This window comes from Lissotriton vulgaris, chromosome 1_1 (assembly GCF_964263255.1).
Source record: "Lissotriton vulgaris chromosome 1_1, aLisVul1.2, whole genome shotgun sequence".
Classification (NCBI taxonomy): domain Eukaryota; kingdom Metazoa; phylum Chordata; class Amphibia; order Caudata; family Salamandridae; genus Lissotriton; species Lissotriton vulgaris.
Window position 1 is genome coordinate 2,116,250,910 of NC_141685.1, and position 27,891 is coordinate 2,116,278,800.

The 27,891-nt window shown below is 40.6% G+C and overlaps 1 protein-coding gene across 1 annotated transcript in view; it reads right to left on the bottom strand.

The window, feature by feature from the left end:
• ABTB3 (ankyrin repeat and BTB domain containing 3) overlaps positions 1 to 27,891 on the bottom strand; it is a 759,809-nt gene that overhangs the window by 100,213 nt on the left and 631,705 nt on the right. The window contains exons 5-7 of the mRNA XM_086921594.1: positions 20,551 to 20,716; positions 12,174 to 12,263; positions 6,856 to 6,957 (exon numbers count right to left, since the gene is read on the bottom strand). Coding sequence (XP_086777720.1) covers positions 6,856 to 6,957; positions 12,174 to 12,263; positions 20,551 to 20,716 — 358 coding nt within the window. The remainder of the gene's footprint in view (positions 1 to 6,855; positions 6,958 to 12,173; positions 12,264 to 20,550; positions 20,717 to 27,891) is intronic.

The window sequence follows — 27,891 nt, forward strand, 5'->3', positions numbered from 1 at the left end:
ATAGCGCCACAGTTTGGGAGGAACGCAGATGAAGAGGTAGGGCATTCCAGGCCCTGGCCACAATCACAGAGATTGATTGGCCACCAAGTCTGGCACGTTTGAAACGGGGAAGGGACAGTTTCAGCAACGTGGATGATCTAAGAGAGAGTGCTGGAACATAACAAATAAATCGCTTTCTCAGATAGACGGGGCCTTGGTCGTGAATGGCTCTGAACGCCAGCACCAGAGATTTGAACAGGATGCGCTGCGCAACCGGGAGCCAATGAATGGAGCTCATCTCAGCACGTACGCTCTTCCATCTGGGGATGTTAAAAATCAGACGGACGGCCGCGTACTGGATGATTTGCAGGCGTTTCACCAGATAGGCCGGAATACCGCTGAACAAAGCATTCGCGTAGTCCAGCCTTGCCAGTATAAGAGCTCGGGCAACCGTCTCCTTAGCCTCTTTAGGGAGCAGAGGAAAAAATTTGCGGAGCATTTTCAGCGTGGCAAAGCAGATGCCTGTCAGCTTTTTTATATGCTCCTCAAATCTGAGATCCTCTGCAAACCAGATGCCCAGGTTTTTTGCCGGTCTTCCCATTTCTTTCGGGCTAGGAATGTTAGGGGGCCACAGTGTGTTCTTAAACAGGGGGGGAAGGAACCATAAAAAAGCACCTCCGATTTGTCCTCATTGCACTTCAGCTGGAGATGTAATGTAGAGAACGCCCCCTTAGTGGAACACTATACCCAAAGGAAACACTCTGAGAAAGACATGTTGTGGTGGGTCAATGAGGTGGTTAAACCAACGATCAGACACTCTAGTGTAGACAGAATCCTTACTTTGAGAGAGAATCAAATGATATGTCGCACTAATAATATCACTGAAGGCTTGAACTCTTTAACTGAATGGCACTCTCTTGCCTGCATGTAAATTCAGATTCTTTGACTCTTGTTAGATTTCATCTTATTACCATGATCAATGATGTTGTTATTCAAAACAATTGTCTCAGAATCTCTGATATGGACATCTTATTAGGTTTAAACTCTGCAACTTAATGACACTTTTCAGCCTGCATGATGTAGATTTTGACTCTTTATCCATCTTATGACTATGACTAATGAGATTTTTTTAAATAAAATGTTTGTTTTAGAATCTTTGCTATAGATGCCATACGAATTAGGGTATCCTTTTTCGAATTTACATTTTAATGATTCAACATATACAGCCTTAGTTATTGTGACTTTGTGTAAAGATATATTGTACAAAGAAAAACGGATTTGATTAGTACTGTATACACTTTGTTAATTGTGGAGCCTCAAATTGTCTCTATTGCAAGTGAGTAGCATGAAAACAATATAAATTAACACTCGCTAACATGTACATAGTCTCTAAGAGATATATATATATATGAGTTTACCAATTCATGAATTATGCTGTATAATTTTATGAATATAACTGTTACGGAATAAATAATATGATTGCAATCTACATGCTCTGTTACTGCTTGAATATCTCTTATGTCATTCACTGTATCTGTTCTGTGAATCTTTTCAACTTCATGTTTGACCAAAAGCATAGTAATCTATCTCTATATTCGACTTTTATTGTTTTACATTCTCGCTATACTAGGTACCACTCTAAGATGGCGGCGAGCCTTCTCTAATTCTGTTGGAACTTTAAAAACGAAGTCACTTTCTCGTTAGTCAGTTTTCGCGGTCTAATATGCAGACGTGTTAAATACAATGGCGGCAGGCTTCTTTTCGCACACACTGACTGCCGAGACAGCAGCCTTTCGTGAGGAGCCAAGCCCTGTAGGAATCACTCGGTAAGTAAATGACTCTGTAGTGAATAGGCTAGAGTCTGTTGCATTTTTGGAACTTTGTTTGTTTTACACTCATTTTCTGCTTTTTTTCAGATTAGTGAGTGTTGCCTTGAGCAAACTCTTTTGAGTAGCTTGTTGGAGTGTATCTAATTGGGTAAGCCGATATTAAATCTGGCAACGGCTTCTGAATTTAGTACCTTATTGAAGTCCTATTTAAATGCACTAAATTAGTTATTTTTCACAGACTCTATTTTCATAGTAAAGAGTGACTCTGATACTTTATTTATCGCCGTACGCAAAGCTCCACTTTGACCATTATATTGTTTCTAACAGCCGTATGAATGGTTTTTCCTATTGGATGACCATCAATGTAAGAAGGTCAATATATGGCTAATACACAAACCACAGATTTTTTCGTAACGCTTTCATTAACATATGTCCTATTAGAATATGATATTTATTTCTCTCATGATTATACATTTGTTTGAAACTGCCAGTACCTCAATATATGGTAGTGATCAGCAAACCACTCAGTTGCTGGACAGTGAGTCGGGTCAAGATAGCTATTTTTACCATCTTCGTTAAGATAACCATGTTAAATAAAACATTGTGTTTGGTTACAGTTTGGATATTCATCAGGTTTTCAGATAACCTGTAAGTCCGGAGCCGTATGCCTGGAACTTTCCATAAACGTCAATCAATCTTCTGGTTCAATACTAGTGCTTGACCAGTAAATAAGTGAGTTTCATAAATTTTTACTTACATCACTATTGGAGGTGGATCTTTCATTCTTTGGATTCCCACTCTGATCACTAATATTCCTTCTTTGCACTGACCAATTATTGGTTACTTTTTTACACTGGTGTATTTCTTCTTTTCTGACTATTAAATTGAATGTTATTTATTTAAATACATATTATGTTCATGCAGGGGTTATTATCTAATCTATATTCATCGTCCTGAAGATGGTCTAATGGACTTGTGAGCCATAACAGACCGAAACGTCGACAAGTTCATCTAATTCCCTATGTCATCAGTTTTACCAGAAAATTGTTTTCTGCTTACTTCTGTTAAATCATGTTTTGGGAATAGATGTTAACACAAATGTTCTAAAGGACATCACTATGTGAATCATCTATTTTGCCTTTCTCATTGTGTTCAGATATCAGTGTTTTGTACCCTAAATCTTATGTAATCACATTAAATGAGTTTAATTTGAGAAATCTACACCAGTGTTCTGCGATTTAGTTATGATTGTTTAATATATTAATTATAATAACATATAAGTTCAATTATTTTATAGATTTTTCACGTGTTAGTAATGATTACGGACTAAATATTTCAAGTAAATTGTATAAATCATTTCTACTCAGTTTTCTAAAATAAATCCCTTGTAGGCCTCTTTACCTTTTAACATTTAACTGCCCAAACCTCCAAGGGTATATTGGGTTTTCCATTTTGTTTACTGTCTTTTAAATAAGGCACATAGCGTGAAAGGGCGGGCAATGGGTGTTGTGGTTGGCGTTCCACCGCAACACCCATCGATTTAGATTCTGTACCCTATTTACAAGGGTGGCGTAAATATGGGACAACACCAAAATAAGACGAGAAAAAACCTGGTCTTAACATGGCAAAACAAGGAGAAATTATTAATTTCTCCTTGTTTGTGCTGTTTCTTTGTGTGCTGCACAATGCAGAACACATAGGAGTTACAAATCACCGCATATAAACAATCATTCCTTCAATACAGGCATCCTTGCGTTAGCACTAGGTAGCTGAGCTTAGCGCCTACGCAGGGATGCACTGTATCAATATGGTGCAGCCCTGTGTTTTCAGAATTGCGGAGCGCAGCGTTAGCTATTTTGGCGTAACACCATGCTCTGCTACTCACTTGTAAACATGCCCCAATGGTTCCTGTTCATTGATGCCAATGCTGGTTTTTGCACAGATCAGGTGGTGCAAAATGCTATTCTTTAAATAAATGGTTGGTGCAAACATTGGTGCACAATTGCACTGCCGTCATGCAAAGCAAATCTCATGTAATCTGACCCATGAAGACTGTAAATAACTGTAAGAAAACAATCAATGAATATGTTTAATGAAAACAACGGTTCATGGAGGAAATATGAATGTGATGCACATAAGGAAAAGAGGGGATGCATAAATGTGTTATTTGTTCAAGAGAAGTTCTTTATATTGCATGTTTTTCCATTCTATTTAAAAAAATTATTGAAATTGCCAAAAAATTTCCTCATGGATATATCTTTATTTTTTGCTTTTAAAGTTGAGGTGAAATTATTTTTCTAATTTTAAATTATAGTGAAACTGCATGGTTTTGTGGAAATTCTCATCATAACAGGTTTGCCATTTTGGAAAGAATTTTGGATGCAATTGAGACAGAACCTGCTGGATTATCAGCTGGGATTTATTTATAGAAAATTCTGCCAATCCTGTTTTGGATAAAATGTTTCTTAGGGTTACATGCTGGCTAGTTAGAACATTGATGAGGTGATTTATGAATGGGAATGAATATGCTTTTTGAGTTATTTTACATGTAGGAATTTGTTTTGAGATAATATCTTTGTAGGACACGGACTAAATGATAGTTGGGATGGGTGAAATTTTAATGACTCAACTGTAATTGGGTAAAATTGATAATTTTATATTTCTATAATCCCATATGTGGCAAAATTTGGCAGCCATTAACCGTTTTGCAGGAAACGCAATATGGAAAAGACAGGTTTGTCTTCAGAAAACTAGATGAAGAAAATCCTTATTGGTTTTCTACTCAAACAATCCAGTATTGTTTGCAATTTAAGTGTGTCGTTTTCTTCACCCTCACTTAAAATTATTTATCATATTCCATCACATTTGAGTCTTTTTAGAAATGATCACAGACTGTTTCCTACATGCGTACCAAATAATTACTGTTTCTGTATCACTTTTTCCTAAACCTGCTGCCTTCAGTTGGATCAAGCAGTTGACTTCATAATCGGTATCAGTCTGTTTCACTCTGTATAGGTCTCTAGGGAATGGTGTATGATGATAGCATTGCACATGAGAACAATTATTGACTTAACTTGGGGGGGTTTGTGTGAGCATATCTTCTGCCATCTTTCATTCCTCGAGGAAATTGTAGATATGTGTTACCTGCCCTGTTTGAAAAGACATAACTAATTCTTCACTTAGCACAGTTTTTAAAGTAGATTTGTGGCTGCAATCAGATAAAAGATGTTTGCAGCTAGGCAGACGCTTAAAATCTGATTCACATGGGCTAGTGTGCCTTTATGTTAGGAGTGGGGAATTAGGTCAGCAGACAACTATGGCCACTAACCAATCACTGAATACATAATTTTCCATTTGCTTGAAATCGATTTAAAAGAATCAGCAATTTTAACTTTTCATGTTTATGTATGGAGAAGAACCTCTCCTTCATTCTCTTGTCATGCACAAATGTGTTTGAAACAATAGCTCTGGTCAATTATTTGACAGGTTGTCTCATTTTGCCCACAGCTTCCTTCCCTTGCAACACAAATGTGCCACTCAAATTGTAATTGACCTACTCTGAAGTTTGAGATTCCATCTTTCCTTGAATTAGCTACTGCTCTATAACATTTCCTTTTCTAATTAATTATCCCACTGCAACTATTCAACTGAAGGTTAAAGCCAATTTATCATCAAGGTTTAGAAAGCTAATTTTTAGAGGCATTCAGTTATAACCTTACAGACTGTAGCTCCAACCTGTTGACTCCTCACCTAAGCACATAATTATTACTGGACGATCCCAACTACTCAACTAAATTTACGACTTTACTTCTTGTGCATGCCGTTAGTGGAGGAGAAATACAAATAAGGATTTGTTTAGTGGATTTAGAAAAACAAGGTGCATTGACTTTTAGCAGCATTTTCAAATTGCAGAAGAAAATTTCAGAAAGTTTGGTCCGAGAGACATAGGATGTATTGGTTGCACCATCCTCAATCTTTAGTATAGGGCAAAGGGTCAGTTCTATTGGCTTTCTTCGTTGTGAGTGGTTGCATTTGGCTCTGAACAAAAGTGCATATCCCCCTAGAAACAAGTCCACTACAATGAAAGGGTTGGTGGAACAATGTCTGCTTTCATAATTTATTTTTCATTTTTGCAATGGATTTTTTATTTATTTACTTTTTCCCAAGCATATACATAACAGCTTTAGACATTTCTAGATTTAAAATTTTTAATTACTTTTGCACTTCTAATATCTATTGCATGTGTTAGTAAATAAAAGTAATACATCAAAAAGACAGACTTGTAAAGATCAGACTATTTGTATTTACCAGTGCTTGTTAAGAATGTGATTATTAAGGTTTAGAATGGTTTAATATTAAAATGTATTTGAATAAAAGTCGGTATTCATGATTAAATGAAATAATAATAACTGTAAAATATTGAAGTCATTTAAACTAACCTTTAAGGTACCTACATAGATGTAGTGTGCCCTTCCTCTGTGGTAGGGGTTGCTATTGTCAGTTGTTGAATAACAAACTAACAATAAAAAAGCAAAGAGCCGCTCAAGTTTATTGAGTTAAAGTTTGTCCAGTTATGCAAATAAATGGTGTGGAATACAAAGAGGTGGAAATCCCTCTTTGAGCACAGGTACTGTTTGTTAATAATAAACATTGGTATTAAATACCAAGCTACGGGTTAATTTCCTATAAGGTCATGTCATTTAGAAGACCACTAATTTGGCAAAGGATCAGTCCCTAAATATATTATTTAGATTAAGAATTCTATTTTTCCATTAAGAGTGTCTATTGCATAAGACATGATCAAAACCAAAAAATGAAGAAGAAAATTAGGACAGGAGCAAACCAATTTCCTATCTGGATCTACTTGCTACAGATATTTTAAACAGGTAAATGTTGGCACATTCAAACATTGGCAGCCTATTAGATTGCCAGTTTTTAAATGAGGAGCCCTGAATATTCAAAGTGATCTGATTAGGATATAGATCTGGCTTATTGACGGTTTATCTTGAAAGGTACAGCGCCAGGTGACGTGAGCGCTAAGAAATACCTGAACTACAGGAATGTGTCCTTGCAAAACAGCAAATGTCAGTGCTGTCCAATGGCGGGTCTCTGGATGGATTGATGGATATTTATGAGCAGTATTTGGAACCTACAAAAAAGAATGTAAAAGAGGAAATCAGAATTGCCTTCTGTATGGTGATGTTGAAAAAGAAAATTGAACAGACATGTATACAAATGATTGGTTGGGCACATTCTAAAACTGAAACACAATGGCATCGCCAACACACACAACACATACTAATTTGTTATATTAATATATAAAAATGCAATCATACTTTAACATCAGAGAGTAAAACTTCATCAACTTACATGTCATGATAATGATAATGGCTTAATTTCTGTACATTTGTGGTACTGGTTCAAAAGGAGTTTATTTATATCGCTGTCCTGATTTAGTAAACAGTTTTCTCTTCATTGTTCACAAAAAAAAGGACCTATTTGGTCATTTTTAAGCAAAACCCAGAAACAGGTCAAGATGTGTTATTTGCATTTCTGATTTGTCAAATCGTGGAGCACATGCAAATCGGAAGAATACAAAAAGTGATTTAACTTAACCATCTTCTGCCAAATCAGCCAATTTCTTTACATTTTCCTACGACGGTTTAATTCACTAATCATTTTACATGTAAAGCTTATGAAAATAGTGTGCTCCCATTTATCCCTCAGAACATGGTTAATGGGAGCACAAGTTTATATAAAAGCAGAAAGGAGAGACACAAATGACCTTGTATTTGCAAGATGATTACACTATGGAGGCAAACCTTGACTCCTCTCAATAGCCCTCTTGGCATAGGTATAGATAGAGCAATTTAGAAGAAATATAGACTGTAAAGCAGGAACACAATAGCAACTATACCAAAACCCTAAAAAAAAAATTCGAACAACATAGGAATGACATCTCCTCTAGCTCAAGTGGCGTATATCAAACACTTTCTTGATATGTGCAGAATTTCCCAACATTTATTATGAATATGCCATAACTACTTCTACTTTTCCGTAAGATTTCAATACCTTTAAGTAATCAACAACTATACCAATATTCACTAGGGTGCTGGCATCCCAGATAGTAGCCTCAATTCAATGTTTAGTGGGAGGAGTTTTAAGCATCTTATCTTATGTAGCCAATCTCTTCATGAGGTGGGTAGAGGAAAAGATTTGTACATGTCCAGCCAGAGGAAGAACCAACCCTACCCGTGTCTAGGATGCTAGAATCTGAAATAGACTGCAGAAGTTGCAAATCATATATAGATGTTATGCCTGCCAACGGATTGGTGTCACTACAACGCATGCTTTTACATCGCATGCCTTTACAACGCGGTTTTTACCACGCAGTCCATTACAACGCATAATGCTTTTAGGCGCTGGATAGTGAATTATTTAATTTACTATTCCAACTCCAGTCCCCGTGGATAGCAGGGAAGGTGTTGGATAGTAAATTAAATATATTCCCTATCCTAGAGCGCCCCCCAGCGCAATGCGTTGTAATGGTTTGCGTTGTAATGGTTGCGATGTAATGGTAGTGTGTTGTAAAAAATGCGTTGTAAGTGATGTTCCCCCTGCCAACTCATAACTGGTGAGCACTTCCAGGTTAAACCCCACTATGGGTAACAGCTAAGCTACAGAATCTCTCTTCTTATTCCACTGCACATACATTATGTGTTTGCTCTGTCTACAGCCTTGGGCACCAGAGATGAGGGTGACAAGGCGAGCCAAATAAAACCATCAGGTTGTGATCACTTTTTTGTGCTCCACCTAATAGTTCACACCATCTCTATTGCGGAAATACTTCACTAGGCGGATCCCTGAAAGACACACTAAAATGCGGTGCAGGATATGCCTGTAAAATGCTTAGACTTTAGTTTACAGATCTTATGTAATATCGAACTTAAAGTTCTTCTGTAACCGGCAATGTTGCTGCATCCCTACTTTGTAATGGATAAGATGGTACATGTTTTATATTACATGTTCTAAACAGCACTTTACATTAAATTAGTTTTGATTTTTTTTACATTTTGGGCATGTATGGACTTGTTTGTGTGGGCTAATGAAGGAAGAGGTAGATTAGGTATTTCTAGAACCAATACGTTTTCCCTGCTGTTACACCTGTCCTTCTTCTGAAATGTCCATACATTAATGTGTAAATTGTGGTTAATGAATGGATTGTAAAGGAGCTCCATGAGGGATGTAAGGTTAGCTGGATCCCCGATTGGATACTGTACTCTGAGCCTCGTCTTCCTTTCTTGTTTCTATTTTTTTCTAGTGATCCTAGTGTTGACACCTGTCTCTTTGAAACCTGCACCATTCAGGTTTCAGTAAACTTACCCTGGGCCTGTTGAAGATCCCATATCATGGCCACTTATATTATATTTAAGCTTTGTTAAATTTGCATTTGTCTTGTCTCAGATAGAGTATATAATGGAATTCTTGTTCACTGCCCATTCAATAAAATTAAACTGTTGAGGTTTCATTACCTAGAACAACACCAACTGGTTTGTTTGCATTCCTTAAAAGTCACAGGGCCTCATTTATGAAAAGTGACGCATCGCTGCGTGAAAACAGCGATGCGTCACTTTTCACTGCGCACTCCTTGCGACACCAATGATGCGTCATATTTAATGTATGACGCATCATGTCGCAAGGACTTACAGATACGTCAGTATTTCTGACGCATCTGTAAGCGCAAAAGTGACGCATTGCTGGAGTGTGTCACAAAAGTGACGCAACTCCAGCAATGCGTCCTTTCACATGGGGAAAGCCCCATGTGAAAGGGCTTGCGTCAGTCTTACGCCTGCTGTGAGGCAGGCGCAAGATTTTGACGCAACCGCATCCTAAAAGTGGCGCAGTGAAATCTCATAGATTTCACTGCGTCACTATTACGAGGCTTTTTGCGGGGGAACGCCCCCTCTGCATACATTATACCTGACGCAGGCATAATGTGGCGCAGGGGTTTAAAAAGTGACGCATCTCCCTAGATGCGTCACTTTTTAAATATGGCGCAACAAGGCGCGTTTTTTACACCGCTGCTGCGTCACAAAAAGTGACGCATCCGCAGCGCAAAACTGACGCAAGGCCTCATAAATGAGGCCCACAGTGTTTTGAACATCTAGGACGCAATAGAAAATATAAGCAAATTTAGAGTTGGCAATCAGCCAGGAAGTGATCCCGCCATGAGTGAAAGGCTGTGTTTTCTTGCTTTCAGATTTAATGTTTCTAAATTACACGAGCCTTGAGGGAGGGTGTGATTTTGGGCAAAGTGATCTACTTGGAAAAATGAGACTTGAGCTGTTGTCCCCATTTGAGAACTTTTGTGGTGCTAGGCAGGGTCGGACTGGGACAAAAAAATAGGCCTGGGTTCAAAATGATAGTGGCCCCCATTAGTGAAATAGGTAGCTAAAAAATGGCAAATGTTTGCAAACTGGGCAGTTTTGAACTTGCACTGACAGATTGTATAAGTGTTTTGCAAGGTATGGAAGACGGCATGGACTTGAGCTCGCTGCAGCAAATCAGCAGTAAATCCTGGCCCAGCAGTCCATAAAACTGGCCCAGAAACAGACATACAACTGGCCCACACTCTGACCTGTCAGACCAGCCCATTGGGCACTACCAGACTGCCCTACATACCTGACCCTGGTGCTGGGTGAACCGTACAAATGTACCTTGTTTCCCTTACCTGCAAAATGCCAATGTACCTCAGAAACAGGCATAATGCCTCTATTTATCCCCATAAATGTGCAGCATTCATATTAAAAAACCCTCCTTTCTAAAACAACTCCTCGTGCAGTTGACTTTCATATGTAACTAGAATAAAGTTTATGATCTCAGGGTGCCTGCTGCAGGACAAATTATTTTGTTTATACCATCACTCTTATTTCTATGCTACTTCATCCCACACACTGGTATTGTTTTATTTAGGACTTGTATCACCCCACTTAGGGTCCCTGACACAGGTATAAGGGCACCCTCCACAAAAAAAACATGGCAACACCTAGTTCGTCAAGAACGGAAGATTATTTAAAAGGATTACTCAAATATTGCAAGACGGTATTTTTCTAATTTTCCAATATATATATGCTAAATAGGCAAATTGTAATATTTACTTGGATGTGGAGGATTCTTTAAAGTAGGGTATCGTCGGTCTATAGCATTTCACCTAATGTGTTCAACAGAGAAATGGCCCATCTAACTTTCTGAACGCAAGAAAAAATCATATTTTCTCTTGGTTTCAAAGGAAAATACAAAATTCATTGAAAATTCAAGCACACAGACTAAATACATTGTTATGGACAAAGTAGTATGTGACAGCATTTGTACAACATTCATTGATTTGTTGAAATTTAATTGAATGTTATATTAATGTTTTCCAATCAATTTATAGTTTGCTTTAGAATGAACATATATTTTACTTTTGGAAATCCCCGATAGTATTATTCCCACTTACCTTACCCCTCAAAACATCCCAGTCCCTACAATCAAACACAACCAAACCAAAAACAACTTCTGTAAGGTACATACTTTTAACATTTAACCTCCCAATTCCACAAAAATGCTGTCCTTCAACGGCTCTTGCTCCAGATAAGATTATTGATTTCACTTGTTTGCTTTTCTCCCTATGTAACTGCTTTCTAATGCATTCACACATTTTATTAATTATTATGCTTTTAAATATTTGTGGATGCATTGCCTAGGCTTTAAATTAAATATCATGAGATATATCGGTGTAATCATGTCTGAGCAATATGTTTTCAGTAGATGAAAGCAAGATAGAAAAACAAAACACGAATTATAATGTCCTCCACCACTTTTTATTGATTCTTTCCGTCGGATATATCACTTTGGTCATTTCGGAGGTTCACAGTCATGCGTCATCAGCCCTGTTTCTTTGAAAGCGCAGAGGCCTTGCACAGCAACCAGACAGCCAACAAATAACATCTCTTTAAAAGGATTTTTTTTAGCCTTGTACTAAAAGATATTATCAGTTTTCACAAAATGTGTGTCTCTAATCACTGGTTTAAAAATATTACCAGAGTCATTATCTGATAATTTGTCTGCAAAAAATATCAGATTGTGTTTGTGGAATGCTTTAGTAATTTGGTTTAAATTGACCCTGGGGGTAAAGAGTCTCTTGCGTGACATGTCTATGATAAGTCTCACAGCATGTGGATTGTGCTACCATGGCGACTCTTAAATACTATAAACAGAAAGTAAGAAACAGAAAGGGGACTGTTTTCAAACTGGTCTCTCTGTACAGCACATGCGAGAATCTGAAGTGGCTGCACGGAAATAGGCAAAGAAAAGTTGTTTTACCTCCTTGTTCAAGTCTGCTCCCGCATCCAGCAGCATCTGAACCATGGCCTCGTCGCCCCGGACACAGGCGTACATCAAGGGGGTCATTCCCTAGAGAGCGCGCACAGCGGGAAGGAGACAATAGATTAGTTCAGAAAGAATTCAGATTCTGTGGTTGAACATGCAGGCAGTATGGTAACACGCCTTCCACTTCTTTAAAAAGGCACACCAGCACAAGAGAGGAGCCCACCTGGAAACGTACACGTCATGATGAAACATTATAATTAATTAAGCTATTGTACATCTGGCTCGAAGCACTCCGGGGTCAGGATCATGGGCATTTCTGTATATGTGTGTGATCCCGTCTCTAACACTCATTGCAAGGGTGCATACTTTACAAAGTGTAATATGGAGGGCGTTCACTAATTTTCATGAGTGCGTGGACCAATAGAAATGCACTAAAAGCAAGAAGCTCTTTGGAGGCTCACCAGCTTTGCAGCAGCAAGGAAGTGACACACAATGCCTTCCCTAAGGGACTCATTGGGAGAGGGGAGGAGGGCCTTCCCTATGCAACTCACTGGAAGCAGGGAGGAGGGTCTGCCCTGAGGGACTCTTTGGGGGGAAGAGGGCCTTCCCTAAGGGATGCATTGGGAGAGGGGAGGCTCACTGGAAGTAGGGAGGAGGGCCTATCCTGAGGGGCACATTGGAAGCTAGGAGGAGGGCCTTCCCTAAGGTACTCACAGGAAGCGGGGAGGAGGGGCTTCCCTAAGTGACTCACTGGAAGCGAGGAGGAGGGCCTTCACTGAGGGACTCATTGGGACAGGAGATGATGGCCTTCCCAAAGCGATCACTGGAAGCGGGGAGGAGGGCCTTCCCTGAGGGACACATTGGAAGCAAGGAGGAGGGCCTTCGCTAAGGGACTCACTGGAAGCGGGGAGGAGGGGCTTCCTGAGAGACTCATTGGGAGAGGGGAGGAGGGCCTTCCCTAAGCGACTCACAGGAAGCAGGGAGGAGGGCCTTCCCTGAGGGACTCACTGGAAGCAGAGAGGAGGGCCTTCCCTGAGGGACTCATTGGTAGAGGGTAGGAGGGCCTTCCCTAAGTGACTCACTAGAAGCGGGGAGGAGGGCCTTCCCTGAGGGAATCGCTGGAAGCGGGAGGAGGGGCTTCCCTAAGTGACTCGCTGGAAGCGGGGAGGAGGGCCTTCCCTGAGGGACTCACTGGAAGCAGGGAGGAGGGGCTTCCCTGAGGGACTCTCTGGAAGCAGGAAGGAGGGCCTTCCCTAAGCGACTCACAGGAAGCAGGGAGGTGGGCCTTTCCTGAGGGACTCACTGGAAGTGGGGAGGAGGGGCTTCCCTGAGGGACTCATTGGGAGAGGGGAGGAGGGTCTTATTATTATTATTATTATATTTCTTATATAGCGCCAGAATCGACCCCCGAAGGGGTATCTCCGCGCTTGCCTTGGGAACCCGTCCTGGTTTTTCCCTGTGAGATATCCCCTACAGGGCATCCCCAAGGTGAAAGCCAGGCATCCCGCCGCGGGGGGGCCGTTGTGGAGATTAAGCAAGCTTAATGCCCAGAGTTGCAGAGTGTGAACCCATGATTAGGTCAGGCACCGAAGCGAGAATTATCGAGTCTGTGAACATTTTGAGCTCAACACCCTGCCGCGTCGGGAATCGAACCCTGGTCCCGGGTCTGACCTCTGCTTCAGGGTCTGCCTGCTCTAACCAGTGAGCCACACTTCTCCTTCCCTAAGCGACTCACAGGAAACAGGGAGGAGGGCTTTCCCTGAGGGACTCACAGGAAGCGGGGAGGAGGGCCTTCCCTAAGCTACTCACAGGAAGCGAGGAGGATGGCCTTTCCTGAGGGACTCTCTGGAAGTGGGAAGGAGGACCTTCCCAGAGGGACTCACTGGAAGCAGGGAGGAGGGCCTTCCCTGAGGGACTCACTGGAAGCGGGGAGGAGGGCCATAGGGACACTTCAGGACACCAGGTCAGAGAGGCGCTGTCTAAGGCTATCTTGCTCTTGGGGTTGGGTATGCCATCCCTGCTCTCACCAAAGTCAGTTAGAGTTTGACTGCAGTGAAAGACTGAAGGCCGCTCTTAGCACACATGTCGTGTCATGGTCTGTACCGGGTGCACCCATTGAGAGCAGGTAGTTCAGTCGTACTTCTGAGTTCATTTGGATCAAAGAATGCATAGAAGTCCTGTGCTTGTAAGAAAGCATGGTACGTTGTATGCATTGAAATGCTGTATACTTGTTTGTTATTACTGGTCTAATCTGCAGTAAGTTACATGTATACAGAAAATCTCGCTCACAGTCAGTCCCTAATCTAAAAGCAGAATATGGCATAATATTCCAAAGGCATATGTTGAAAGAAACACAGTTCTGTACTTTAGGCGTTGGAAATATATGTCAGTGCATGCAAAAAGGTTTACAGCTATGTCTGTTCTCTGTCATTATGAGTACTCGACTTTCCAACTAAAAATTTAGTTTATATTTGCTGAAGTCGGAACACCTCAGAACTGTTTACCGATGGATCCGCCCGTTGCTTTTAGTGATATTACAAACCTCTAACCATCAAGGACCTGCCAGGTGGACTTAGAGTGTGTCAATGCGCTGTGTTGGGGAGGACTGGCCAAATACATTTGGCATCATTTGTGGTAGGTCCCCATTGAATCCTCAGCTTTATAGCTCTCTGTCAGTGGTACCCAGTTACCCACCTTCCAACTTCCCAATATTTTCATGACTGTTAGGTTAATAAACATGTTCTGCCAAGAGTAATGCGTCATGGTGTACCAGCTGTGAAGAAAATATGACGTCTTTGGAATGCTGTGAGTATGGCAGTAAGTATGGCTTGGGATCTCTGGCCGCTCTTTCCTGATCTGCTCTTTTTGGAGATGTGGACTGCGATCATTGCTAAATTTCTGCCGGTGGTTTCTGGTGGTCGGCACCGGCACTTAAGTGTCAGCACTGACTCTAGTGACAGTCCTCCACATGGTGGCACTGTCTTTTTATTTTTGAGACGAGCACAATACCTGTGTTTTTTAATTTAATATATAATGACAATGAATAATACTAGCCTCCTTGTGCTATTATTATAGCTTTGTGTGGCCTGAAATAGGCTTAAATGTCACACTTGTAGGAGCACGATGGTTAGGTGTTATGTTAGTACTACCATTGGCAGCACTAGCAGGGTATGTGTGGTGCAGGCTGCTGTGGCCTTCCGAGAAGGGCCCTGGGATGTTTATTTTTCACAAATTAAGCACTGCTGAGAATTGAGTACGATGCACAACGCTTACCACTGTGGCATATTGCAGTCTCTTGCACACACTGGCTGATGACTGTGTAGTGCATCTCTGTTCTTGAATGTGATTTGGGGTGGAACTTTGCTACTGGATCCATTTTTAAATACATTTCTGCATACTATTGTTTATTCTTCATTAAGAAAAATGCACGCATGATTTTATTATCCGTCCGTTTGTCTTGCATGAATGTCTCACTTTTGTGCCATGAATTGTGCAAAACGTAAACATTCCATAACTATACATTTTTCCCATGATTTCTCCTTATTTAGGGGCATATTATCAAGAACGACGTTAAAAATTATTGCTGGTTTAGCGGCAGAAAACTGCTGCTAAAGCGGCGATAATGGGCTTGATAATATGCATTTGAGAATTCCAATAGAAGTCTATATTCTGGTGTGAAAATGGTCTTCTATCAGAATTCTTCAGGGCATATTATCAAACTCATTATCTTAGCTTTAGCAGCACTTTTCTGCTGCTAAACCGGCGATAATTTTAACACCGTTCTTGATAATATGCCCCTTATTTTGGTGTGCTCGCTGAGTCTGCTCTAGTCACTATTCTTTGGAGAATTGTTTGTCATTATCGAATCCTTTTGTGCACGGTTGCACGATGCCAAAATTTAGAACTTAATAAACACAAACCTGTCTGTATAAGTTCCTCAGCTGTGGTTTCTGCTCATTTCGACATTTAAGTCATTTGCTCTGTTGCATAGTGTCAGTATGCTGTATCTAATGTTTGTTGTCATCACAAGATCACTACATGTTACAAATATTTGAGTAGTTAATTTTTGGCTGTGGTTTACAGGGCCAAATAGTACAGAGAATATTGCTTCCTCAAGGTTTCATGTTCTATGAGCTATCGCTTCTCCATCTGGCATCGTGAACTGATGAAATTAAAAACAACATTTGCTATCTCTGAGCTAAGTTGCCCTTGTATTCTGGTGGCATACTGCCAATTTGTTTCTTTTGAATAGGGCAGTGGTTCTCAACCTTTTGGTTTCTGGGGACCCCCACATAATAAATATTGGAATACAGGGAGCCCCCCCAGCTGAGTCATTACTGGAAGCCTGGGACCGCGGCCTAAGCATTGTCGATGATTTGAACCGGATAACAATACACAACAGATGCAGAAAAAAAGCATTCATAAAACAAATACGCATATGATGACTTATATCACCTAATGCCCAAACACATATAAATAAAAAAAATCAAAATGCTAATAGAAAGCTTGGAGCTTTTCTAAATTCAATTGAGGCCACTCATCGTCCATGCTATATTCTGTTCGATGCACTTGCTCTGCTCCCACGAATCAATCTGAGGATACTAATTACATTTTTTGCCTCCAATTTCAAATTCCTTCACATTTATAATAAGTTTTAAAAATTTTCAATTGTATATTGAAATGCAACGAGATTGCTTGTTTTTTTGTGGATAAAGTTGCTAAAATGTATGACTCTTTCATGCAGACTTCAGAGACTTTCAATGTTTGGAGGCCTGGTTTGCTGCTCCACCCTCTATTGGAATCTGCGTTCTTGTTTTGTTGTCCATAACCTGGAGGAGCTTAGAGCATTCTGTTCTAAAGTTAAATAGGGGGCACCTATTGACCTGGCTCCACCCAAAATTTTAGCCATGAGTTCAGAAGCTATTTTACCCCATTTTCAAAATCTGGTTACTAAGTCATTTGATATCGGTCAATTACTGGTGAAGTGGAAGCATGCCACTGTTGAGCCTGTTCTTAAAAAACCTACTCTAGACCCAGCTCAGCCTGAGAATTTGAGACCCATATCGCTGCTGCCCTTTTTTGCGAAAGTGGCAGAAAAACAGGTAAATGCCCAACTAACTAACCTCATTGAGATCAATAATTTGTTTAATCCGTTCCAGTCTGGTTTTCGGGTGAAGCACTCGACATAATCAGCTCTTTTGGTTGCCTCAGAATCAATAAGTCTCTGCGCAGACCGGGGATAGACTGCAACGTTAATAATGTTGGACCTCAGTGCAGCCTTTAACAATGTCTCCTATGGCCTCCGTTTAGAATGGCTGTGGAGCTGCAATGTTGTGGGTCTGGCTCTGAGGTGCTTGGCTTCCTTTCTCCATAACCACACATTCCAAGTTGCCCAAATACCTTCTTCTTCAGAAACATTGCCTGTGCATCAGGGGGTGCCTCAGGCTCTATATTGAGCCCTACTTTATTTAATCTATACGTGGGTATAGATCGTTGAGTGACACAATGTCACAATTGTGTCTCATGCCGATGATACACAACTGATTGTTTCTCTTTCCCGGGAAACGGAAGGTGCGGCTGCACAATTTAAATTGTACTTGGTGGAGTTGGCCGAGTGGATGGGGAGGAGCTGCCTTGGACTCAATGCTAATAAGATGGAGGGTCTCATTGTGGGTCAATCTCCTTCTGTCTTGTTCACTGCCAAGTGGCTGGACATCCTGGGCTCTGTTCCAGTTTCTAAACAATAACTAAAGAACTTAGGAGTCTGGTTTGAACCCACATTAGCTTTTGATAGCCAGATATGTTTTGTTACAGGGAAATGCTTTGGCACTTTAAAAATCTTGAAGATGATTATGGATCTTCTGCCTTTGGCAGCTAATAAAACTATGGTCCAGGCATTGGTGACAGCTCAGCTGGACTACTTTAATTAACATTGGTGCAACCCAGGGGAGACTGCAAAAATTGTGCATAATGTGGAGGCACTGTTAGTGTTGAATCTACCTACACACACGCCCTGGGTCTGGCTCTAGCCAAGCTGCATTGCCTCCCTCTAAGTTAGAGAATTTCGTTCAAAGCAATGTGCCTGTGTCACAATTTTAATGATAGTGGCCCTTGGTTTTTATCATCTATGGTGAAATGTTATGTTCCCAAACCCAGTCAAAGATCATCTAGAGCCAATCTGGCTGTGGTTCCCTCTGTGAAAAAAGCCCAGATGGGTGCTGGGTCTTTTGGTTTTTATGCTGCTAAATTGTGGAATAGCTCACCCCCATCTTAGTAGCCTTCCGAAAAATACTGAAGACATTCTTATTCCAGCTGCCTTAGGGCTTGGCAGTGACTGGAATTGGCCATGCTTGCTGCAGTACTTTTTAGTCTGGTTTGTTTTGTTCTGTTCTACCAGTTTGGATGTAGGTTGGTAACAATCCTAGTGCGAGGACAGTATTTTGGGAGTAACTATGCACTTTAGAAATAATCAACTTATTATCATATCATTAAGTTTAATTATTTATGTACACTTTAATAATCTGTTACATTATTTTCTTAAGTGGTGGGGGACCCCCTGAGGAGGCTTCACGGACCCCCAGGGGTCACTGGACCACATGTTGAGAACCACTAGAATAGGGTGCTCAATTTCCTGGGTGTGTCTCCAAGTTTGTGGTGCCTCTTCTTTTCATTTCTTTGAAGAGACTAATTTCAGCTGGTATGACAGGTATCTGTCAGTGGGTGGCTCCCTATGTTGCAACCGCTTGAGAGACCTGTAGTATGATTTCTGCATAACATGTGGGCTTCTTTTGGAGGATGTCATTTAAAGGAATAGAAATGCTTCAAATAGCTTCATATTATTAGGAATGGGTTGTGAGCTGAAGTGGAAATATTTACAGAGAGGCATGGTTCCCTATATTCTTCACATGAGAAAAGGATGAGTGATACAGAACGGGAATGGGAGGATATTCTAAGGAGCCCCACACGCAGCCCCAGAAATGCCAGATTTCGACTCATTCAATACTACATAACGTACAGAGCTTATTTGACACCAGACAAGAAGAATCAGTATTTCAATCGTAACGATGCCAAATGCCCAAGATGCGATACGGTAGGCGGAGACCTACTATGCATGCTGCGGACGTGCACAGCTATCCAATCGTACTGGGAAACAGTCACTAAACATTTAGCCCAATGCACTTTAGACAGGTCATGAGAGACAAGTATATTAGGACTATATCAGAAATCCAAAAAGTACAAAGTGAAGACCCATTACATAGACTTTGGACTTGTAGTTGCTAAGCGACTACTCGCACACCACTGAAAATCCCCTGAACCCCCAGCTGCAAAGACCTGGTTTCAATCGCTGCTCTGTTGGGTGCAAGCGGGAAGTATAACGCTCTGTCACAAAGACGTGGTGGGGTTACTGAAACTTCCGCTGGCAGCAGCGTGAGATGCTATATTGACAGACTTTCGCGCCTTCTGGCAGAGCTACTCTTAAATGCTAAATAACACCTGTGCTCAAGAAGAAGAAGAAGTTCTTCTAACTATAGTAGAGCAGGGAGAGCATAGAAACACAAGCAGCAGCCAACACAAGCAGTAGCCAACAGGTGCTATGCACAAGGTCTTAGATGTGATGTACCCCTTTGTACCGATCCAAGCTGCATGTGGACTGTCCAAGAAACAAATGTGGCAACATGTATGTGTAATAAAAATAGTTGGTAGTAATAAAAATATGTAAGCGAAGGTGGGGTGGGCGAAGTATAATGAGGTTGCATGATTGCCGCCATTGTGTATTCTCTCAATCACTCAAGTACTGGAGGAAGAGTACATGTACTGTTTTACTGTTATACCAATGTTATGTTGCATATTGTTTCTGTTTAAACTCATAGGACATCACAACTACTGTAAACGAACAAGACATGACTCTAGGATGATTGTTCATGGGATGCTGCAAGGCACACTAGCCTAGAAAAGTCCATATGTATGTGAAAATCTTAATATGTTTTTTGATGTACGACCAGACATGTGAAAGAAACCAAAATTCAATAAACACAAATTTAAAAAAAATAAAAAAGGATGAGTGATCAGGTATTGTGGCCAGTGTGGTAAGGACATCAACATTTTCCTATAAAATTTAAAGGGTTAGCACAGGAGCCAGTTTCCCCCAACAAGACTCACCATCATAAAGTTAAGGCTGTGACAAGTAGAGCAGCATCATGACATTTTCCTAGTGACATGCTTGCCATGTTCTTTGTGTTTAAAAAGCAGTCAAGTGTCCAGTAAAGGAATTCAGTTTTTTATGGCTAGGCACACCACTTGCTAGCTAACATCAGGTTGTGCAAAACAGAAATGATACTCTTATTTTCTGGAGATGGAAATCATTGTGTACCTGTTCGCTCATGCTGTTTATTCCATCTGGTCCCAGCAAAGCGACCGCCTGTTTGACTAGATCTGTTCTCCCGCAGTTCAGCATCCTGAATCCTAGGTCCTGCTTGAACTTGGCTTCTGTTGCCACGGCATCCAGCTTACGGGAAGCACAGAAGCAGTCGTCCGCTCTGCGAGGGTGAGAAATAGCGGTGTCAGGAGTGCGCAATGAACTGTAGAGCTGAGCCGCTAGAGGAAATAGCCACGAAGGCCAATTACTGTGTATAATATTAAAAAATATATCATGTTCTCTCACCTCGGTACAAATGTTTTCTTTTTGCTTAAATGCAGCCTTGAGATACAGCAGAAATCATACCAAACAATATTTAATTTCGCAAAACTACATACAACTACACTGAGACACCATAACAAAGATTCATATACAGTTAAATTTCTATTAATGAGAATATCATTCCTGAGAAGACCCACTACCTTGAAGAAGCTAAGTACTAGTGTCAGTGAACTAACTGTAAGCCTTAACCCTAAAAACAATCGAACCTTAACCCTAAACATAACTGTTAGTTAAACTAGTTAAACTTTACATTAACTTTATCCCTTACACTAAACCTAACTTTAAATCTTACCCTAAAGCTAACGCTAAGTTTAAATCTAAACCAAAGACTATGCCTACCACATATCCAAAACCTAACCGTTCCTCATGCCAAATATGTAACCCCTAAACCTAACACAAATAATTCTACAAGAATCCCAAACTTAATTCAAATCTCGACACTATACATCAGCGTAACCCTGCAGAAAAGTAATCCTTTTTGTCTTATCACCCCCATGTTTTGACTAGTACTGTTGGTAATTGACTCTAAAATTGCCATGAGCTCTTCTAACCTGACCCAGTGCTCTTTTCATAAAAGGTATATGGTAATTGGTGTAATTCTAGTTGGCCCAGTCAGCCTACATGTAAGTCCCTAGTAGATGGTAAGGCATGTAGATTTAGAGACCCCAGTGGACTTAATGCACTGTGCACTGCTGTGGTATTTGGTGTCTTTTTAAAGGCAGCACTGCCTTGAAGACTGGCTTTAAAATAAAACTGTATCCAAATTTGACCTTGCAATTAAAAGTACTTCCAAACTCTAAAACTATCCTTTTATTAGATATGCCACCCTTAAGGTCTGCCCTAGTTGCCACAACGGTAGAGTGCCTTGTTACAAAATTCAGGAACATTATAAAATATGCTATATATGCCCTGGTGGGTGAAAACAGCCAAAGTCCTTTTTTCCCACTGTAGGGCTGCAAGCTCCACAGGTTAACATCGGAAGGCTTAATCAAACTTTACTAACGTCTAACTTTTGATTAGAAGCAGCTAGCAACTTAATTGAAAGTATCAAAATAATAGTTAGAATAAATCCAACAGATTGCCAAGGTTGGATTTATTATAAATATTGCAGGAAAGTAGTTTTAGAACTCACTATCCTGAAGTTAGCAGCCATTTGGTGGGGGGAGATTTGCTTCCTGGAGACGCCAGGGACAGGAAAGTGGCTGGGAAGATAAACTGGACTTTAAATGTAGAAGCACAGATGTTACAGGACCCAGGCCAGCCTCCACTTCCTTGATCCCCAGCCAGATGGGAGCTCCTCTAATTAGATTTGGGGAGCGGCTGAAAGGGGAGTCTATGAAATAGTTAGCCACACCTGTGGTTTAGGTTACCCACACTTGAACTCCAAGGAGCAAATTTTTCCATTTTGATTTTTTGAGAACTGTGCATTCTGGGCCCAAAATATGCCACACGTCCCAGGAAGTGGCCATAGCAGAGTTTGGCAACTTGAACCCCATTGGTTGCGGTGTCCCGCCTCTTGTTAGCCCAGAATGGGGAATAAATATGCAGGGATGTGGAATTTAATAAAATAACTACTTGTCCATGGGGCAAGTTGCTTTATAAATCTACTTGTCCTGTAAAAAAATCCACTTTCCCCTTTTGTGCCATGTAATGCGGAGACAGATTATAGCAGCAATCTCATTATAAAAGAGCTCTGATCTACATACTGGGGCTGAAGGTAGCGGTTAGCAATGGTTCCAGGGTTGGAATGGCATTTTGAATCTGTGCAAACCTACTAACTTGCATGTTTTAAGGGTTTTCACTAATTCTTCTCTAATTTCCTATACTGAGAAAGGTTGAAAATTTACCCTGGACAATAGCAGACAATAGCAGACGTAAAACGTCTTCCAGGGTTGGGAAAAAAGTGGTTGTAGAGAAAGTGAACTTGCAAACACTCAGATATTTGCATGAGCAAATCTGCACATGTATATTTGCTCATGCTAAAATGAAGTTCACAAATATTTTCTAAGAGTACTATTTCTTGGCCTACTTGTGTACATTTTTGTTAATTCATGAAAGCTGCATATCTGCACTTAACGCAAGGACATATACCATGGGTGCACTTTTGAGACTTTCTTTAATATTCTGTCTCTCTCTTGGTCCATCGGCTGGCTTCACTGTGAGTGACCGCATTCTGCTCTTTCACAAGGAGCATATCAGCACACAAAGTAGTTGTGTTCAGTGCCAGGAACTACTGTCGCAATGTGTGCTTTTTGAGACAAAAAAACTATTTTTGATTTTGTCAATGATTATTATAATGGCAAGGGCCCAGCAGCTTCCACACCAATAAGGCTTTACAAAAACCATGCCAAAACAAGTCAAGCACTGGCAAAACCAAAAGGCTGACCACCAATTTGAGACCTATGGATTTGCCAATGCTTGTTTATTTTTATGTTTTCTATAATCTTATTGAAACTGGTTACACTTATTTTCCATTATGAATATGTTTGGGACATACAAGCATACATCAACACATTTTACTACATGAGGGTGCAAAGAAATGGTACCTAAACTTTTACAGTACTTTAGCTAAATGTTTTTTTTTCCTATTTGCATCTTTTTCGTGAACATTTTATTTTGAAAGGAACGAATCATCAATCTTGCTTTCAAGCTTCTGCAAATATTTGCATCTTATCAGGGAGCACTATACATTGCCTCATATTGTTAACTTTGGAAATGTGTGCACACATTTTTATACTGCAACCACTGTCAGTAGTGCAGTCGGAGCTTACAACATTTACTTAGAACGCTCACCCTAATAATAAAGGCTTTTCATTAATGAACCATAAAAACAAGTCTGAACAGCATTAACACAGGGATTCAAATCTTAGCTTAACTGCAGACAATTCCCTTCTTTGATCCATAATGTGATACTGTAAACTGGCAGCAATTCCACATCCCTGAATATGGGTGATCTGCAGGAGCCCCTTGGATCCCTGCCTAAAAGATTTGGGGAAGAAGGACTTTCCTGCTGCACCCTTGGACTGCACTACAGAGAACTGCGCTCAGAAAGACTGCACCAGCTGCTCTCTAAAGGCTACAGAAAAGAAGGACTGTGTGGGTCTTAAAGAAGTGGACTCCTTGAGCAGCAACAGGTAGAAAAGTGCTGGAAGAAGTCATCTGCATGATCCACTGAAAGGACAACTGCAGCTGACCAGCTTCCTCTGGATTTTCCTGAACTGACCTGGTGCAATGTGGAAGTTGGAGTCCCAGACCCCAAGAGGCAAACAAGAGCTTCTGAATTATTGGCTGGTGCTGTTGGACCTTTCTTGACCCTCAAGAACCTTTCAGAAGACGATCTGAAAGTTTTTAGATTTTTTTGCCACTTTTTGAAAAAGCTCCAGAAGAAGATCAACATCGATGAAGAGAGTTTAGCAGGTGCAGTTGAATTGCGACTCATACTGGCTGTGCTGTTTTGTCCTGCTGAAAGCTCCGGAGCTCTTTGTCATTGAAAAGGAAGACAAAGACCTCCAAGGCCCACTGAGACATTGTGCTTCAGCAGGCTGTCCTTGTCAAATCAAAACTTGGATCCGAAGACCCAATTCCTCGACATCGAGAGAAATTGCTCCAAAAAAAGTAATATCAAGCAAAAGCCTTGACAGGGGCCAACCATGCATTGTATCTGACCCACACTCCATTGCGGTCGGCCTAAAACATCGACTTTGTCCCAGCCCAGTACGACGCGATAGCTGCAGTTGGCGCTTTACATTTTTGAGTGCTAGAAAGCACTTTATTTTATTTAAACTTTAAAAATGCTTATCACAGGTTCCCTACATCTGATTTTTGTCTTTTTGGTGTCATTTTAAAAATATCTATTTTTATAAACTGGTGTTGGAGTTTTAGTGTGTTGTTACTTTTACTTACTAAGGGCCCGATGTAGGTATCGAAATACCGGTCGGAAACGGGCGAAAATACCGATTTTCGGCCGTTTCCGACCGGTATTTTGATATTGATATGTAGGGCCATTTCAAAATACAGAATCGGTCATTTTACCGATTCTGTAAAATACCGAATCGGTAAAAATACCGAATCTGTATTTTGGAATGTAGGTAGCACTGAAATCACTGCTACAGGGGTGTAAGAATTCATCATTTACCACCAACTAGAAGTTGGTGGTAAATAATGAAAACCCTCTAAAAAGCATTTTTTTTGCTTTTCAAACGGTGCCATGTTACAGACATATATGCCCTTAGGGCATGTATGTCTGCAACATGTGCACCTATACATAATTGAGGGGTGCAACAGGGTGTCTAAGTGACACCCTGCCACCCTTCAATGTTTCCTTAAATTACCGAATCGATAAATACCGATTCGGTAATTGGCATTCATTCCTATGAGCCTCCAGGCCCATAGGAATGAATGGCAATTACCGAATCGGTATTTACCGATTCGGTAATTACCGAATTATTCCGATTCGGTAAATAATTTGGTAAATATACCTACATCCCGATTGCCAGTTCTTAAATACCGAATCGGTATGATTCGGTATTTAAGAATCGGTAATCTGGGATTACCTACATCGGGCCCTTACTGTTTTGGTGATATTAAATGCTTTTTAAATGCTTTTCACACCTGTCTCTCAAGTTAAGCCTGACTGCTCGTCTGCCAAGCTACCAAGAATTGAGCACGGATTCATATATTGAGACTTGACTGGCCCTTATTAACACCTTAACCGCAGCGGTTTTTCCGCCGCGGTGCGGGCGTTCTAAAGGGTGGGCGGGGCTTCGTCGGCCGTTGGCCAACGGCAGCACTGGGGAGGGAGTGCTCCCGAGCACGGAAGGGGTTAATGATTGGGGTATTATTTTTAGCTGTGGGTACCTACCCGGACCCACTAATAACCCACCTTCTTCGTAACCCTAATTGCAAACTTGTCAATACCCTGTTATTCCAACTCTTCAGGAATTAACTCATCTAATGTAGTCCCATTGCCAGTAGTGGTATTCTTAGTAGTGATTATTTCATTGTCCTTATATAAATATAGTGTTACGCATTGTAGTGGATTCTCAGTTGAGGAAGTGTATATGTTATGTATGGACAGCAGCATTCATGTCAAAATAAATAATACCAACAAACTCTGGATGTTGCAGAGTTGTATTTGTTCATTCATTAGAACTAAAGAACCCATTGAGAACACTTTTACCTTGTAATGATTATGGGTTTGTTTAAAGGAAACAGATTCTAACCACATCAGAAAGTGCATTTATTTAGCTTTGATCTCTGCCCAGTGACCACTTTTGACTAGATATTCCTTCCCCATCATGACATGTGAAACATGACTGTGTCGCTCCCTCTGTGTGGGGGGGCAGCCCGTTGACAGAACGTCCTCTGATGCTTGTGCCAGAAGCACTCAAGCTGGAGGAGCGATGCTTACTGTGGTGAAGCTGTTCGATATATTGTACTCGGAGGAATTGGTACAGCAAAGAATACTCAATTTTTTAGGCACATCACATCGCATGTGGCAAGAATCATGCATTACATTTGAAAAAATGGGCAGCACACAAAGGGAAAGACAAGGTGGGGTACATTTCTGACGCCAACGTACTTGAAATACACAAGCTGAAACAAAACGTTGCTTTATGCTGCGACTTGATGAATCATTTTGTGATTGATAAAGATAGATAGATAAGCACATTAATTGGCTTTGGTCAAACTGCTTTCACGTTTGTATGTGATGTTGACCCTGTATTTTTTGCGGGTTGTTATAATTAAAGATGGCCGAAGTTGCTAATTATTTTTGAACCTTTGCAAAAGTGTATGAAAATCTTTGCACGGTTTGTAACTTGGTGAGAAAGGGTTGAAAACAGTGACTTCTAAAACACTCTGGTTATGATTCCGAGTTTGTTGGAATCCAGGTGCTTTTTATTGCACCAGATAAATAACGATGCCCTGGCGTATGCTACATATCATGTGCGATAAAAAAACACATATTACGAGTTTTTGGGGAATAATAATATGCAGATTTTGGTTCTTACTGTACTAAACCCCAAGTCGTATGGTAAATACCGTATACTTTTGCCTGTTAAATTCAAGCAGGTTTGAGTTGCCAAAATCTAATGAAGGGTGAGATATTTAACGCTCCCGGTAATTACCAGAAGCATTAAATATCAGTCAACTAATAATTCCAAACCCTGCACAAATGAGGGTTCACCAGTGGTTGGAACACTGGCTCACTTGCAAAAAGGGCCTTACTTTTCCATACAACCCTGCTTAACCCTAATAGCAAGGTTCTGCAGACAACATGCATGACCAGATACAGTTAGGTGTTCCAGAACTCAGCAATACATTTGTGCATTGAAAAGTGCTACAATATGTGGACTTTTAGAGAAAAGTTCTGCATATATTTTCTTGAATGAAATGATGACATATTTTCAAGTTGTGTGCTTCACGCTCTAGAGTTTGTGCTTGTCCTGGCTGGATTCTATTTGCATGAAAATTGACTCTTGCAGAAGAGAAACAACTTCACAAAGCTCAATAAAACCAGGAAGCTTTCTACACTAGGCATAGGATACAAATGTGACTTGCACACAAAATGGACGGTTGGGTACCTGTGAAGTATCCATGTTAAAAATAATTATTGCTTTCATATCCATTTATACCATTAACTGGAATAACGTTGACAGCACAAAAAATTGCAAGAATAGACTATGTCCTTGTAAAATGCCAACACTGTGTAAAAAATGTGGCTTTCAGACAAACTTCGGGCAGTCCCTGAAAGCAGGAAGATGGTTATTTCAGCACCAAAAACCCTTTGTTGATACCATTTGCAGGGAAAAAACAGACGCTTTCATCTGCAGCACTTTTTCCTCATTTAAAAAAACGAACAGATTTTGCTGTATTATGGCTAATATCTGGGTCCCCTCCAGGGGAATCAACAAACCCTGGATACCTTTAAAATTCCCATGATTTGGAAGAAAAAGACACAAATTTGGCATGGACACCTTATGTGGTCAAAAAGTTACAGGGGTCTATGCACAA